This window comes from Rhipicephalus microplus, chromosome X, assembly GCF_043290135.1.
Source record: "Rhipicephalus microplus isolate Deutch F79 chromosome X, USDA_Rmic, whole genome shotgun sequence".
In the NCBI taxonomy this organism is placed as follows: Eukaryota; Metazoa; Arthropoda; class Arachnida; order Ixodida; family Ixodidae; genus Rhipicephalus; species Rhipicephalus microplus.
This window is the reverse complement of record NC_134710.1, coordinates 257,144,945-257,161,810: the sequence shown is the minus strand read 5'-3', so window position 1 is coordinate 257,161,810 and position 16,866 is coordinate 257,144,945. Positions and strand designations below refer to the sequence as shown.

Here is a 16,866-nt window from a genome sequence, read left to right as displayed (position 1 = left end):
GTTATCGCGCGGTGTGAGAACACTTTTAATGCGCTGCTGTTTATAAGGTGGGCCCGCACTTCCAAGTAAACTACACGTGCGTTCCAAAGTAAACAGCTCTCATTCGTCGTAGACACTGGATCCCGTTTCAACTTATTTATCTGGTGGCATTAATGCGTTCAGAGACGTTTAAAAAAAGGTAACAGGAAGAACAGCACGCACATAATCGCGTCGAAACGTCGGCCGCAGTGCGCATACAAGCCCAGCAGTGGCGACGGCTTGTGGCCCCCATACGACGGGTGGCGCCTCTAGCGACAGATTTTGTCCCTATATCAACCTTCGGGCGGAGTTTCGTGACCAGAAAAGCATTGAAGGACTCTGGTATTACCAAGAGAATGCTTGCAAAGGTTGCATTTCTGACCCCATCTATTTACTGTGCATGTAGTGAATATTCTGAATATTCTCATTGCTGTATAAATTAGAGTTTGTTCAGTGCTTTGTGCTTCTTTTTGGCAGTTCGATTGTACTAGTGCTTATTGGTGCAAAATTATGCATTTGAAGTATTCAAAAGGTGAAACTGATTGCTTTGTTTAATTAACCACATTTAATTGCTGAAAGTGCATGACCGTCCTGGCTATATTGCTTATTGTAGCATATGGCTAAGTGTGTGGGAATGTATATAGACTTGTAATTTCATTATGTAGAAGCATCGTTCGGAAAACCCCCATCAGTCAGACAACCAGTCAACACCTTCACGATGGAGTGGAAATAAGTCTCAAGTGAACCAGCTTCAGGAAGAACTGATGACTGCTCGACTCAAGGAAGCTGATGCTACTGCTGAGCTGCGGGAACTGCGCCAAAGAGTCATGGAGCTTGAGACTCAAGTGAGTTTAATGTGTAAACATAGTGATAAGATAACTTCTCAGAACTGAGCACAGTAAAACCATAGTGATACAAATCTCATGGGGGTAATAAAAAAATTCTTATCACCAGAAAACATGGGAAATCAGTATGCAACGAAAGAAAGCTGGTGTACATTTTAATTTATTGTATCGCAGGGACGCAGTAACATCATCAACAGCTCTGAATAACAGTAAGTTTTTAAACGTCAACAGTGACACGTGTACTTGTAAATATACAGCGCATGCGCGGAACTATATGTGTTGTGACCCGAGACAATTACCAAGCTCTTTCTAACTTGAGTATGCTTTTCCACATGACATCGGAGTACTGTAGCAAAAAAACCTAGAGAGCACTTCACACATGACAGATGAAGGCCAGAAAATTTTATAACCACTGCTTTTGTTGTTCTTACCACGGTAGTGCGAGGGATGTTTTTTGGGAGCTTTACCGCCATGCCCGCACACTCGGGAAGTTTGCTGAAAATTTGTGTGTCCCGCACAAATCGGAGAATTGGCAAGTGTGCACATTCCACACAGTCGTGCATGTTGACATTGCGAGGCCTAGCTCTCTCACTAAGACAGTCCTCTTCCTTTTTCGGTTCTCATCCGCTTTTCATAGGGTGCCTAATTGCAGGGTTGCCTCTGACTTTTGAGTGATACTCGCCAAACGACGAGCAAAAAGTTGCCAAAAGTCGCTATTTTTCTTCAACTTTCACCAAAAAGTGGCCACTCCATGTATGTGTGGCTTGCCTAGTAATAGAGATTACTAATTATGTATAGTCCTGTGGACAACAATACTGTCCGTCACCCCTTATTTATATTGACATTATTTAATGCCAGTTGCATCACCCGCTTCACCGTGGTTGCACTGGGAAAGGGCATGCATGCACCATCAGCGTCCCTGAATGCTAGTGCCTCATAAGAAAAGTTTGCGACGGTTTTAGTTGTGGCGAATACGGGATGAAGCAGCCGCTACAACAAGAAAAGGAAGGCGTGTGTAGCCTTTTTACAAATTTCGAGAATTTCATTGAGCGGAATGATGTGTTTGATAACAGAACAACTTAATGACAAAACGAAGGTAATAAATTCAAAAGTGGGGTGTAACCATCACAATTCACGCAGCACGTTTTCTGTGCAGTCATGCTTACGCTAAACATTCGCCTCAGCACAGTTTCTGAAGGCTGTTCAAAGAAGATGACTTCTTGGCCGGCCCTAAAAGAATGTTAATAAAAAGTTTAAACTCTACATAAAAAATTAGAGGGTACTACAGCCGGGAAGAAGTCTACAATCTATTTAGATGAATTGGAGCTGTGGTCAGAACACGTGGCTTAACCATCACCTCGCCACTTCACAAGCCAAGCTTTAAAGAAGCCTAAAGCTCTTGAAGCCGCTAAAGAACTTAGTACACGACCACCTCGCGACACGCGAGAAGTTTGCTGACCTAAATTCTGCTTGGAGGTTGCTGGTAGATGCACCAGTGCACCAGTGCCTCAATGATCTTGGTGAATCTAGGAAATACACACGAGGAACAGGACAGACCTACTGCATTGCGTGTAAAGTGGACCTGTAAAGGGTGAGGCTAATACTACAAAAAATATAGAAAATGTCGCCCATTCGTTTTGAAAACACTCGGAATAGAATACATAACTCAGTCCAAACCTAAGCCGAAAATCGACAAAAAATCGCCATGTCGTCAATCGTGATTTTAAGTTGCCACAGGCCTCTCAATTTCGCCAATTTGGCGAAAAGTAGCCACCAGTAGCGACCCTGCCCGATTGTGAGGACATTACAGGCAAGTGTAAATAAACACAGTACAACATCGATGCCTCGCACACAGCAGCACACATTGACGTGTCGGGAGACTTTTTGTTGTTTTTAATTCTTCGCATGTGAAAAAGCAACGCCATTTGTAAGCAAAACATTAGGGCATGCAAAGGTGCGTGCATTAGAAACTCAGATTCGCACACCGTCTCAGAGGATTGGCATACCATCGCGTGCTGCTGATGGCCGATCCTGACGAACTGACAGCGTAGTGCGAAAGCTTGCGCTTCAGTATTCCGCAGCCATGATTGACTGACTTGTATTCTGCAGCAGCATAGACAGCACCTTTTCAAACCTACATGATAGCGTAAGTTTGTATCAATGGTTGTTGGGTGAAAATGGTTTGGAACAACTGCATTTTATTACATTGAAGGTTAATGGACCTAGGCTGGGACCACTGAAAAATTCGTATCACCCAGAAATTCGTGCAAGTCATAATCATTATACCAAAATTCCACTGTATTTTAGGTTGTGCCATAGATTGATATTATGTTGCATAAACTCTTTCATTACCATTACACATATTCAAATCGATCACCAGTGATCGACGCTTTTGGATAGTCGATTTTGGCATGTTAAATTTGTTTCTCGTGCACCCAGCATTTTCTAGTAGTTAGTCCAGCCACTCAACCTTTAGAATCAATTTCAATTTGCCCATTCTGGCAACATAGTGATTTTTTACAGACCTTTCCACAAACCAATATGTGTGTATTATTGGAAAAGTGCACAAACTTGACAGAAGTGCATGCCTCTCGCAAAAATGCTACAGCAACATCGAAGTTCTGTAATGAAAAGAACCTTTGCAAGCCAAATGTCAAATTAAAGCTGTCGCTTTAATTCGACATTTGGCATGTTGAGCAGTAATAATTGCCAGAAATTTATGCCAGTTATTTTATAGAGAGCTATTCCTAGAAGTCGGGGAAAACTTGTTCTACGAAAACTATTTACGAAAGTCTGCTAAGGAGGGGGGGGGGGGCGTTTACAAGATGACAGTGGACATCAGCGAATACAAATTGTGAAATAAAAAGAAACTTGCATTATATTCAGGCAAATATAGTGCTTCCTATTCAGCTAAGCATAATAGAAATCCAGACAAGACAGATGCACACAGGAAGATGGAGACTTGAAATGGTCAACAATAGACAAACAAGAGATTTCTCAAGAGAAAATGGCACAATAAGGGAGCTTGCCATTTACTTTATGTTAAAAAATTGGCTCCCAAAACATATTTTGTTTGACTGATGTTAGTAAAGCAAATAATAAAGCTTGAAGCAAGTAGGAACATCCAACAATCATGACCACGTTTAGCATTTTTGTTGTATTTGTTGCCATGACTGCAGAATCAAGTTAGCCTGAACCAAATCCGCCGTCAAGCTGACGAGATCGCAAAGTATGAGCAAATGTCTGACAAGGTCTCTGAGAAGGAGCGCGAGTTGCATTCTCTCGTCCAAGATGAGGCACGCAAGATCACAAACCTGGAATCACAGGCAAGTTCTTTCGACCATTGAAGTCTATTCAAAGGAGGATTTGTAAGAAAAAAGTGCAAGAGAGTGTGCAAGGCTAAATGATCTTGTGTGTTATACCAGTGTAAGATAGCTTTCATCTCTTACGTATTTTGTGTGTGTGTGGGCATGGTTGTATATATTTTTTTTCTGCTTGTTGTAGATGAAAGAAGAAAGGATGAATGCTCGGATCCGTGAAGTGGAGCACACCCAAATTATTGCAGAAATGAAGCAGAAAATCTCCTCCCTTGAGATCAAGGTGATTGTTTGGCATTACTTAATAAATACTTATAGACTACGTGAGGAGCCATGATATTAATGAAGCAGCCAACTCAAACAATGCACCCACTTATGCAAACATGAGACACACTCAAGCACTAAATTTTGTGTCTTTTGTTTAAGTGCAGTGCTTTATCAATATCTTGTTCTTGTCATTTGCTTGGTTTATTTTTGTTAAGCTGTACAGCTGTGACTAGCTGGAAAATTTAAAAATTAATGACGCATGGCTTTTGAAACATTCTGAAACCAACTAAATTTTTATGTTGGTCAAAGACATACTTAGCATGTAAATTTCATCGCATCTGTGTACAGTCAAACCTCTTTAATACGTACCCGCTTAATATGTAACTGCGGTTTATACGTAGTAGCGAGGAATCCCCCGCCCTATCTCCATTGAACCCCATGTATTGGCTGACCGCTTAAGCCGTAGTCGCTTGTGGTGTTATGTACGGTTAGTACGTACTATTTTCGTTCTCTTTATCCATGCACAGGCCGAAAATCGGCAAAATTTCGTGCGCACAGACGGTCGATACACTCCATGTGGCGATCGGACAACAACCACCAGCGATAGTGACGTCACAACATGGCCACGATGACGTATTTTTTGCGCGTACGTCTGTTGCCGATCCCATTGTGCAAGAGCATGGCCTTCAAGATCGGTTTTTGGTAACCTAGGAATTCTCGATTGCTGGTCCCGGTAGGGGGTGCAAATTCGCTGTCGCTTTCAATCCAAGCCAAGTACGTATTCTCAACGGCTCCACAGCGTCGAGCCAGGCTGAGCTCGTTTCTTTATTCGGTCGTTAGTCCTCACTTTCCCGCAGTGTTGGTCGTGGCGGCGGTGTGGTGGTGTTGCGTTACTTACGTTCTTGTGCGGCGTGTTGTGTTTTTTTTTTTTGTTGTTTTTTTTATTCTTGTGTTGTGCGCGAGTGGTGCGATTAAATTCGCACACTAAAACTTCTTACTATGCCGAAGTACCACGTCTTGAGCGTAAAGGAAAAACTTGAAATCATTCGCACTATTGAAAATGGGGCCAAGAAATCTGCGGTAGCCCGCGATAAGAACTTGCCGCTGACTACTGTATGCGGAATTTGGAACGCTCGCGAAAAGTTGACGGGAGGCACAGACAGCGATTTGAAGAGGTGCCGCATGAGAGACTCAGCTTATCCCGAAGTGGAAAAGGCCCTGCTTCTCTGGCTGAAGAAGGCGCGGAGCATGAACCTGCCGGTTAGCGGACCCCTTCTGACCGAAAAAGCCCTAACTTTCGCAGATCAGCTGAACTGCCCCGGTTTTGCCTGCAGCAACGGCTGGTTGTCGCGGTTTAAAGCCCGCTACGGCATCGTGGGGAAGGTTGTTTGTGGTGAGGCTGCTGCAGCAGACAAAGAAGGCGCTGTTGAATGGCAGGACACCGTTTTGCAGGAAGCCTTGACAGCCTACGATGCCGCCGACATTTTTAATTTTGATGAGTCGGCACTTTTTTATTGCCTTCTTCCAAATAGGACATTGGCATTTAAAAATGAGACGTGCACCGGCGGGAAACACGCCAAAAATCGCATATCGGTCGCTTTTGGCGTAAATATGACCGGTAGTGAGAAGCTGCCACTGATGGTCATTGGCAAGTATGGAAACCCGCGGTGCTTCAAAGGCGCTCGGCTGCCATCCGGTGTTGTTTACAAGCACAACAAAAAAGCCTGGATGACAGCCCAGCTGTTCGAGGAGTACGTGCGCCAGCTGGACCGCCGTTTTGCTGCCAAGAAAAGGAGCATTTTGATAGTGCTTGACAATGCGTCGGCGCATGTCGATGTGGGTAACCTGTCGGCTATTAAGCTGTTGTTTTTGCCGCCCAACACGACAGCGCTCGCCCAGCCCCTCGATCAGGGCATCATCCGCTCTGTCAAACAGATTTACCGCAAAAATCTTTTGCGGCGGATGTTGATCGCCATGGAGAGTGCCAAAACGTACAGTATAGACCTCCTGGGTGCTATACACCTGCTTGCACACTCATGGATGCAGGTGCAGCCTGCAACGATACGGAACTGTTTCGCGCGAGCACAATTCAAGATGCCAGAAGAAGGCAACGACGAGAACATGGAGGATAACGAGGATGGTGAGGACACCGAAGACTGCGAGAGCCTCCTTGTTGAGGTGCTCGAGCGGCAAGGAGAGGGAGTCGACAAGTTCAACTTCGGCACTTTCCGAGATGTGGACGGAGACGTCCTTACATCCCCGGACTTTTCCGACAGCGACATTGTTGCCGCCATCGCACCTCGTCCCGATTCAAGCGAAAGTGAGGAGGAGGGCGATGTCGAAGTGGACGACGGCCCCTCGTTATCCGAAGCTGCGCGTGCTGTGACTGTGATGCGAGCCTTCGCCGAGAAGCGTGGCCTAATGGACCGGCTGGCTCGCGGCCTCACCGACTTCGAAGATGCCGTCGTCGAGGCAAGGCCACCACGGCGGCAAGTGAAGATCACAGATTTTTTTGCTGCCTGTCCATAAATAAAGCTGGCGTGCCGGCGTGTGTGCGCGCGCGTGTTTGTGAGGATTGTGGCCTTCTTTTCTGACCGGTAAGTAGCCGCTAAACTGGCACTGACGGTTAATTCGTACATCGCTTAATGCGTACCAAAACGTCATTCCCGGCCAACTACGGTCTAACGAGGTTTCACTGTAGCATGCTATATTGCTAAAAGTACATAGTAAGATATATAAATTAAGGAAATTAGAAAGTTTTTATTGTGATCAGCCATAACATGCATACTATACTACACTATGCTTTGCATAGTCTTACTTTGCAGAAAGTGTCTGTATGAGACCTTTTAGGCAACAGGACGTCACTGAACTGTGTGTATGTTGTTAACGACAGTTAATGTCAGTACCGGTAGAGTGACCAGCCATCTTGCAGTATTGTTTCATCAAAAAAAAGTGCAAGACTCTTATGGTGGGTGTACTCTACTACACCCTTAGTGTATTGAAGAACATGTACAGCACTTTCTTAGGTGTTGCTTTCTTTGGCTGGGCATGTAAGGCAAAACATTATGATTAAAGCAGCGCAAACAACATAGTCTAAGAACGAGACAAAATGAGTGCTTACTCGTAACTGAAAGGTTTATTAGAGGAAACTTGCCAAGTAGCCCAGTTGTCGACGTTGCTACAATATGAATCAGCAGCAAAAATGAGTATACCTAAGGCACTGGAGCCCTAGTATCGATAGAACTTGCCCACCTCTAAGGACTGCATGCAATGTAGCTATTTGGGCTTCTTCTGACTGAAGCAATGCCAACGGTGTATGCACTCTCATCCGTGCATTTTGACGTAAAGGGTTTCACTTTGTGCATTCTGATCACTTTTCCACACTAGGTCACATTGCAGGGAAGTCATCTTATGTTAGCAATTAACTCTTCTTGTGTTCGCATTGCATCCCCTCAAGAATCAAGAGCTGCTTACTGCTGGTCAACTGAGAGGCAGCACCGAATCTGAAGAAGTGAAAGAACTTCAGGATAAGGTGTCTGACTTGAAGGCTGAGGTAAGCTGTTTCATGGTCACGTGATTTTTCATTGTGAAACTGCAACTGACTCTTACTCTTCTCTTACAATGGCACTTCACTGCTGTACGATGTTTTTAAAAGTGCTGTTTAAAAAAACTGCTGCACTCGTTATTTAGTGCCATGGCTGTTATTGCACACAAACTATAGTGGCTGTTTCTGCACAATTCGCATTTCCATTGCTTGGCACGAATGTTTAAAGAGTATGCAAGCTCAAAGGTTAAAGAACATGTGAGCTACATGATGGCATCGACAGTGACAGTGTGGGGAGTAGGAAAAAAAAAAGCTAGAAGAAGCAGTTCCACTTGGCCCCTACTGTAATCTCTTGGAATTTTCGAGCAGTGATCACTTGAGCAACACTTTCGCTTGGACTTCAGTTACGTGTATGGGCTTCTTCATTTTTATGATGCATTTTGTAATTGCTGTTTGTTTCCTGAATCATATCTCTGAAACGAGCATATAGCAGTTTTCTCATTTAGATATAAAAAACTATGCTGTAAATCATTCTTTTCTGAATTTTTTTCATTTTACCAACCAAGGCTTGAATATTAACTAATCTGTGGTTAATTCTTTAAATAAAATATATCAAGTAATCCTGACACTGTCTGTGTATATGGAAGTCTGATTAGAAAAGCTTTGCCAGAGATATTCTTTTTTAAGAAAAATTTTTCTTACAGATTTTATAAAAACAGAATAGCTTGGCTTAAATTGCAGTTTATTTGAAGTAAATTTGCTTTTATTTGGAGATGCTATATCACTGTAAACTCTAAAGTTGCTGTGTGAAAAATTTCTCACTTAAACATACAAAAAGCAGCCAATATCCTCATGGTAAGAAAGTAGTTAAATAAACTAGGTTTTGATCATGAAGCTCAACGCTGTGTACCAGAGTCTGTATATTAATATTAATGTCAATTGTAACAAACATTTTCATATCCCAAATTTTCTTCCTTTCTCTCACTTGGTCCCTGACAGCTACTGCATTTCTGCCAAGCTCACTTTATAGTAAGGTTTAATGCACGTTTGTACTGTTCTGTCATATTTGTCATGAAATACATTATGCCAGATCATAATTTTCTAAATAATAAAGGTCCCTTTGTCCAAAAAATTCAAGCAGTGATTTAGCTCATATCACATGATTTCAGGTGACATGCGAATCATTACATTGGCTGATGTCATGAAAGCAGGCTGTGGAAGTTCACTGTATTTGTGCCATTGTGTGGTGACAGGCATTATTTATTGTCAAGTTTGCCGACAACTTCTATAGATGAACTTGATGCTCTTTCATTTTTTCATTTTCCTCAACGACTTAGCCATATCTATGATGACCATTTCATAAGACACTAAAAATTTGCATTTGACTTTCTTGGTATTCACTGCTTGATGATTTAGAAAGGGAAACCAGATGATGACATGTTTAGATTTTGCAGTGTTTTCAGTTATGTCTAGGCAGGAGGTTTATTTATAATTGTAGAATGTGGGCTGTCAGTGCAACATAGTTCTACTCTCTATGTGTAATCCTTATTGCATTTCCTTGGTTTACCACATTTGCTAGCACCGATTTCGTTAAAGCAGCTGCCATGATTTTTTCTGCTTGTCATTACCATGCTCTTTGAAGGCATTCATTTTCTTCTGTAATTTTGTTTGAATTTGGCTCAGAGACTTGCAATATATACTCATAATGCTTTATAATCACTGAGCGGCATCATTTTAATTACTGTACATGCCCTTGCATACCGTTATGTTATACCCATTCTATCTAACTTGGTGTACAAGTGCACGAGCCAAGTCCGCTTCGATGGAGCAGTGGCTAGGGTGCTCGGCTGCTGACCCAAAAGTCGCGGGTTCGATCCCGGCTGTGGCGGTCACGTTTCGATGGAGGCGAAATGATTGAGGCCCGTGTGCTGTGCAATGTCAGTGCACGTTAAAGAGCACCAGATGGTCCCTGCTCCACATAGCCCCCACTACGGCATCTCTATCATAATCATATCGTGGTTTTCGGACGTAAAACCTCAGATAATATTATTATTAAGTGCAAAAGCTAAGGTTTCCTAAATGAGTTCTATCAACGCACAAAAGTAGAAGTTATGTATGTGTTTTTTGGAATGCAGCTGAGCGTGCAAATGTCTAATTGTTCTTTTGATTTAACATTTGTGATGTCCCTTTCGAAAACACATGTCAAAGTGTAGAACTGTACAGCGCATACTCGAATGCTCTTTTACCTATATGCTCAGAATACCTAGCTCTGCACTATCCTGCGCTGCTGCAAGTGTCATTCTTTTAAGTGTTCCAAGCACACATGGGTACTAGAAAATATTCATACCAACTCACCATGGCATTTTAGTGGCTGCTAAGCATGGGGGCAGTTTCAGTACCTGGTCAGGGATACCACATTTGAGTCCCCCACTATGGCATGTCTAGAAAATACTACTATATTGCAGTTTTCGCAACTAAAACTTCAAAATTAAATTAGTTTAAATATTCATGCTACAACGCAGTAGGGTTGCTATCAAACAGTGCAATTCATATGAAGAGCAGTGCAAGCCATGTAAAAGAAGTTGGCAGTGTATACCTCACAGCACAAAGTACTCATGTTGCAAGCATCTTATTAACTCTTCATACTGATGAAGTTGCCTCGATGTGGTACACTGGTCTTAAAAAAAGTTTACTTATCAACTTATTTTTTATGAAACTTGGTGTGTTTATGTACATTTGTGTGCTGATTTCAAATATGCAAATATTTTTTCTGTATATTAAGAAGTATTTAAAGAAAACTGGGAGGGTTACAAAGTAAATCAACTCATCACAATGATCTGGAATCTAAACTGTGTGTAGTGCAACAAAAATGGTTGTTCTGAACTCATTAGGAAAAACGTTCTAGTATGTTGAACATCTGCAATTGAAGTCCCAATTTGAAAGTGACTTACTCAAAAATGTTCAACATACCATAACCTTTGTTCAACTGGATTTAGAACATTCAGTTTTATTGCACTGCACACAGTTCAAATTCCAGATAATTCTGATATGCTGATTTACTTTGCAAATCTTTCACTTCACAAAAAACCTTGTTCCCCAAAAGACAAAAGAAATATTTTATATTTAAAGTAGTTATCAGTATAATGAAAAAGTAATTGCATACTTGAAAACAGCACACAAATATACACGAACTCACCAAGTTTGGCAAAAATCAATTAATAAATACTTTTTTTTTTTTTAGGAGCAGTGTTTCCCATTAAGGCAAATTCATCGGTTTGAAGAGTTAATAAGATGCTCACAACATAAGTACTTTGTGCTTTGAGGTATACACTGCAAACTTCTTTTCTGTAGCTTGCACTGTTCTTCATATTAATTACACTGTTTGACAGCAACACTGCTGCATTGTCGTATGAATATTTGAACTAATTTAATTTTGAAGTTTTAGTTGCCAAAACTGCAATATAGTAGCGCTTATGAGGCATGCCATAGTGAGGGACTCATATGGTCTCTATTTGAGTTTCATCAAAATTGGATCAAGAAATAAAGAATTAAAGTGCCATGTTCCTCCTTAATAAGTTTCAACACAATGCGACCGTTTAATGCAGTAAAGACCACTAAAAAAGTCATAGCTTTGCCACAAAGGCAAAGCAAAGCAATGAAAGTGATAGCAACAAATTGGAAGGTCACGCGCAAAATGGCAAGCAGCTCGAAACGTGCCCCGCGTTTTTCACACGTGAAACGTACTCACAGGTACAGATGAACACGAATAAGCATCTCAGTCTGAAAAGCACGCCCTTTTCATAAACTGAGCCTGTGCTACAATTGCAATGACCTTTGTGCGCCCGTTGACTATAACAGAATCATTCCAGTGAAAGACCAAGGCCAGCAAGGACTTGCGATCGTTCCTACCGCGAGATAAGTGCGGGCGTTAGCGTCCACCCTGCTCTCTCTCTCCATGGGGCAAAGTATGCGTGGGAGAAGGAATGTGGCGACGCGCGCTCATTGCGCCATCTTGCTGGTAATGCTGAAAACACGATAGTTTCCCCCGAGATGCCCATCACCTGCGGTAAGTGGTAGATATAAATAGCTTGCCATTTAATTGTTGGAGGAGGTGCTCCATCGTGGCTCAGTGGATTACGCCTCCCACTCATAATTCAAAGGTGGAACGTTCGAATCGGCACGCCAGAGTTTTTATTTTGTTTATTTTTTTTTCTTGAGTTTTCATATATATAGATCCGTATACATATACGGTGAGTGACAGCAACTGCCGGCGGCAAAATCCAGCCGAGGGCGTCCATATAATTTCTATCGCAATAATATATTAGAGAAAACTAGACGTAAGAAAAAAGCTTATCATGGCTACTTTGATACAATGCATTGCTGCCATGGCATCAGATCTAGTGAGACGCTGGTGAGCGGTATTCATGGTACCCTCTTCGGATACGGTGACACGCGGTTCATGTGCGAGTGCAAGGACTCCTCACCAAACAGCTGCTTCATGATTAGATGGTACCTGCACTTTGTTACCCTCAGAATCTGGCCAAATTCCGAAAACAGATGTTTTCTTTGTTTCTTGTTTAGCTTTTTTTAGAAGACAGTTATCAGCAAAATGTGCGTGTATAAATAGTAGCTTGACTGCAGCACTGCAGGAGGGCTTGTTTTAGCATGGACAAGCCCAGCTTTTCTTCAGGAGGAGCAATACAGACAGTAAGGCAGAGCCCAGCTGATTTGCTGTGGGGAAAGGATTAAGAGACTGTCCGAAATATGCAGAGCTTTTAGACAAGCTTCAGATATGCATATTTTTAATATTTTGAATTATTTATGTATCAAATTATTTTGCTCTTCTCCTTCAGTTTAACATATATGGGTATGACTATTTCATGAGTGATGCTGAATATAACTGTTGCTTCGTTTGTTTGTATCTTACAGATTATTGTGATTCGAAACTGGCTGTGTAGTTGTAAAATTTGAAGTGCTCGTGAAAGTTTTAATGCAATTTAACCACTTTGTCCCAAAATATAACTTTGTTCTTGTGGCATACAGTTTTCTTAGCACTTGCATGAAGCTGATGAGATGTAGCAAATGGACTGATGGTTTCTATGCCATCTGTCGGTAAACCAAGGGAATGCAGAACTACCACTGCAACATGTTGTAGCCATCACCAAAGCTAATTTTCAAATGGTCCCATATGTGTGTGTCCCCATCCATTTTTGCAGAAGTTCCGCTTAGAGCTGCCCTCCCCGATCTTGCCAAGCTTGTTGCACCCGTCGCCACTCACCCCCATGGGGTGGGACTCTGGGCTGGGACTTGAGCAACTCTAGAACGCGCTGCCTCTCACTCTCACACTGCTCTCTCTCTCTCTGCCACGCAAGTAAAAGGTGATCTCTGCTTGCTCATACTAAAGCTCTAAAAAAAAAAAAGACAACAAAGGAACAATACGTGCTTGCTTGCCAATGACCGGCCCGGCTTTTGCTTTGCCTGTGTATTTATTTGGGTGCACTCATGACCAATGAGGCACCTTTGGCTTTGAGGCTGTGTCATCACTGCATGATTTCCCTTTTTATGCTTGCAGTGCACTAACCTTCCCCCCCCCCCCTTTTTTTTTTGCTGCTACTTTGCTATTTTGCCAGTGTAGCTACGTTGTTCGTAAAGTTCAGCAGTATAACAATTTACATTTCATGGTGTTAAACAGTTATGCATATTTATTATTATATTCACAGCAGATGCACATGATTTATTTGTGCTCATAAAAAATAATGTAAGAAGACTTCAGATCTATAAAAAGCACTTCTGTTGTAAGATCACTAAGTGACATCTGCCATAATAGTAAAAGAGAGAAGTGGGAATTGCTACTCCTATACGTGGAATCAGCTAGATCTTAGTTAATAAATTAGATGTCTGCATGAACAGTCTTTCTTCATCAGGTTTTTTCACTAAAGAACAAATTTTATAAAACGTAGGGTCTGTTTAATATTTTTTTTTATTTTCAGTCTTTTACTTGAACACTTTCTGTGTTTCTGTGTGTCAAACTTTTCAGGTATGTAGTACACAGTCTAGTAAAATTAGACCTATGATCTGTGCATTCTTGTTTACAGAATGTTCTTTTACATGTGTTTTTCTTTGAGAAACAAAGTAAAAAACCAGACAGTTTATACAGCAATAGTTACAAGATATGTATAATTTCATATGAGACTGTCACTTAGTCTATTTAAAACACTGCAGAACCAAGCAACATACAATGCTATGCACATATTACTTAACGAAATAATTAAAAGCCTGTTAATTCACATTTTTTTTTCCGACCTAGGAAAGTTTTTGAATCAACTTGAATTATTGGATGAGCAAAACAAAGAAAAAAACATGCATCGTGTGCTTTTATTTCACAAAGTAATCATGGGTGCGTGACTACTTTCCCACAGCAATCAATGTATATATACTACATTTTTAAACCTCTCAATGTGCTGAGCAACTTTTATGTTGTTTGCAGGGCTAATCAATATTTAATATAGCACCATGAGAGCCTCTATGGCTTCCACTTTGAGAGAGCCAGGGCTTCTTCTCTGTTAGCGCTTCTTTCTCCTCAGAATCTTTGTTCTCTTTGCTGAGCTCATACCTGACAATTTAGTCATCATAGGGATGCGAGGTGCAACAAAACCACCATAATACCACTATAATTGGTGAGTGTCATCGCACCATGCAAAATGCGTTTGAAGTTCCGACAACCGTCTGCATTTTTTGTCAGGCGACACGTCAGCCACGAGGGCATCGACAGGTTCACTCACAATAAAGCCAGTGTGTTCAAAAAAAAAAGGTTAGCAATGACATGAGTAGTGGTACTTCTCCAATTGTGAGAAAAAATGTGAACTTTCTTTAAAAGACTCATGTCTTACTAATTGCAAACTTTATGGCACTGGGGAATATGTTCCAACACATGTGCACTGTATTTCATTTTTAAAATGTCCGGAGGTTGAAGGGCTGACATGTTTGGTGGTAAAAAAACTACGGTAATGTTGTTCATTGTGGTAGCACTATTATGTGCATTGCAGTTATAGGGCTTAAAAACTACTGTATTTACGCGCATAATTTGCACCCTCGCATAATTTTCGCACCCCTAATATTTTGCCAGCTGTTTGGAAAAAAAAATACTCCCATATTTTGCGCTCTCTACCCGCCAGAGCCAGCTCGCCGGCACGCGCACCTTTGGACATTTCGATGCTCGGCCGGGTGCGCGCCTCGCCGAACAGATGAGTTAAGTTCAACAGGCTGCCAATGCAAAGTCCTGTCTTCTGAGGACTTCATCCAAACTAGGGTCCCTAGAACACCGCACCCCAGCACAAACCTGTTGACGGGTCGTCGGAACTGCTCGAGCATTTGCCTCCCCTTATCTTCCAATCTCTACCACCGTGATAATGACGAGAATGCACGCTCACGCTACGGCACAGATGACTTATTGCATTGAAGGCATGCGAGGACCTGTCGCGCCAACTGTTCTCGTTCTCTGCGTTCTCGCTGCAACGCACAGGTGGTCGATTTCGGAAGTTTAGGTTTCGCCACCCGGCCAACGCGTTTTCACGGTTCATCGCAAGGAAATTGTCATTGAAGATCGCTGTTATAAATTGATGCTCGCCATTGAACCTCGCTGTTCTAAACTTCGCCAAAGTAAACGGGAAGCGTGCCACCGCAAAGCACTTCAAGAGTACGTACTTCAACGTGACGACCGGCGCGATTGATATGCGAGAAAGCAGAAGAGTGAGCGCTTGCTAGTGCAGGCTTACTGCCATTGAAGGAGGCCTTTTCAGTTATGTGCGGATGCTTAGTTCTTCTGGTATCGCCATGTCGTGGAACCTAGTTTCACCCAGCATTGTCGAAAGAGCTTCAAGAAAATGGGACAAACGAAGGTGCTCAACGGGACCGAAAACGGTGCGCTTTGGAAGGGCGGTGGCAGCGGCCCTCCCGGACAAGTACACTTCGTTTGTGCTCCAATTCATTTTTTTCTTTTTTTTATCCATAAGCTGCTCTCGTTAGGACTGTGACACAATATTTCTTATGCGCTCACAAAATCCCCGCGTAATTTGCGCATCTCCTTCTCAGAGCCCCGAAATCGTGGAAAAAGGTGCGTAAATTATGCAAGTAAATACAGTACTTCGCGATTCTCGGTAAATAAAGGATGAAGTTTTGCAACCAGCCTTGAAAAATTTTTAATGTCATCCGTGCCTCCTTCTGGAGGGCCATACATGTTCTTGGAGCTCTGTGGCTGTTTAGTCTTTTCAATTATGAGAAGTGGCAAATGCTCCATTCAATTATTGTCGGTAGCTAAAAATATGGTCACTCATTCCACGTGCCATTTTCCGCTGATGCACTTTTCCCCTTTCATGGTCACATCTTTGTCTGGCAAGACTTTGAGAATAGTACTTTTTCATCAGTTTTAAAAACATCATTAGGCTGTAGGTGGCGATGTTCTGTAACAGTTACACACATTTCCAGTTTTTGTCTTCAATGACTGTTCCTTTCTCTACATGCACTGTTCTGAAAACAAGACCGTGTTTCCCTATGAAATGCACACACCACTCTTCTGTTGCGGTGAAAGAATCAGATGTGTATCATTGCAAACCCCTTTGCTTGTTCGGCAATGAGGGAGGGACCACTCAATGAAAGATTCGTGCTGTGGGAATCGACCACTCGCCGGAGCAAGGCCTCTTCCAACTTCGGGGGGAGTGCTGTTCTCAGCCGCTTTCGTGGAGTACCAATTTTTTTCCACCTTCAAATGCCTGAAGGTCCTTTTCTTGGGGGGGGGGGGGGACTTTTCATGCTCAGTGCACTTATTTTTATGCCACAGTTCTTAATGGAATCTTGTCTGGCGTCCTTCAGGGCTAGT

The 16,866-nt window shown here is 42.3% G+C and overlaps 1 protein-coding gene across 7 annotated transcripts in view; it reads left to right on the top strand.

Annotated features, from left to right (window-relative positions):
- The window catches only part of LOC119161585 (ecotropic viral integration site 5 ortholog), a 284,075-nt gene that overhangs the window by 261,120 nt on the left and 6,089 nt on the right, over positions 1-16,866 (top strand). For 6 of the 7 annotated variants that reach the window (XM_075878991.1, XM_075878990.1, XM_037414126.2 and 3 more), the window contains 4 exons: positions 684-863; positions 4,043-4,189; positions 4,368-4,463; positions 7,905-8,000. In XM_075878991.1, the coding sequence (XP_075735106.1) occupies positions 684-863; positions 4,043-4,189; positions 4,368-4,463; positions 7,905-8,000 (519 nt within the window). Of the gene's footprint in view, positions 1-683; positions 864-4,042; positions 4,190-4,367; positions 4,464-7,904; positions 8,001-13,207; positions 13,370-16,866 lie in introns of all 7 variants that reach the window. The other variant, XR_012887289.1, reaches the window with a different exon arrangement.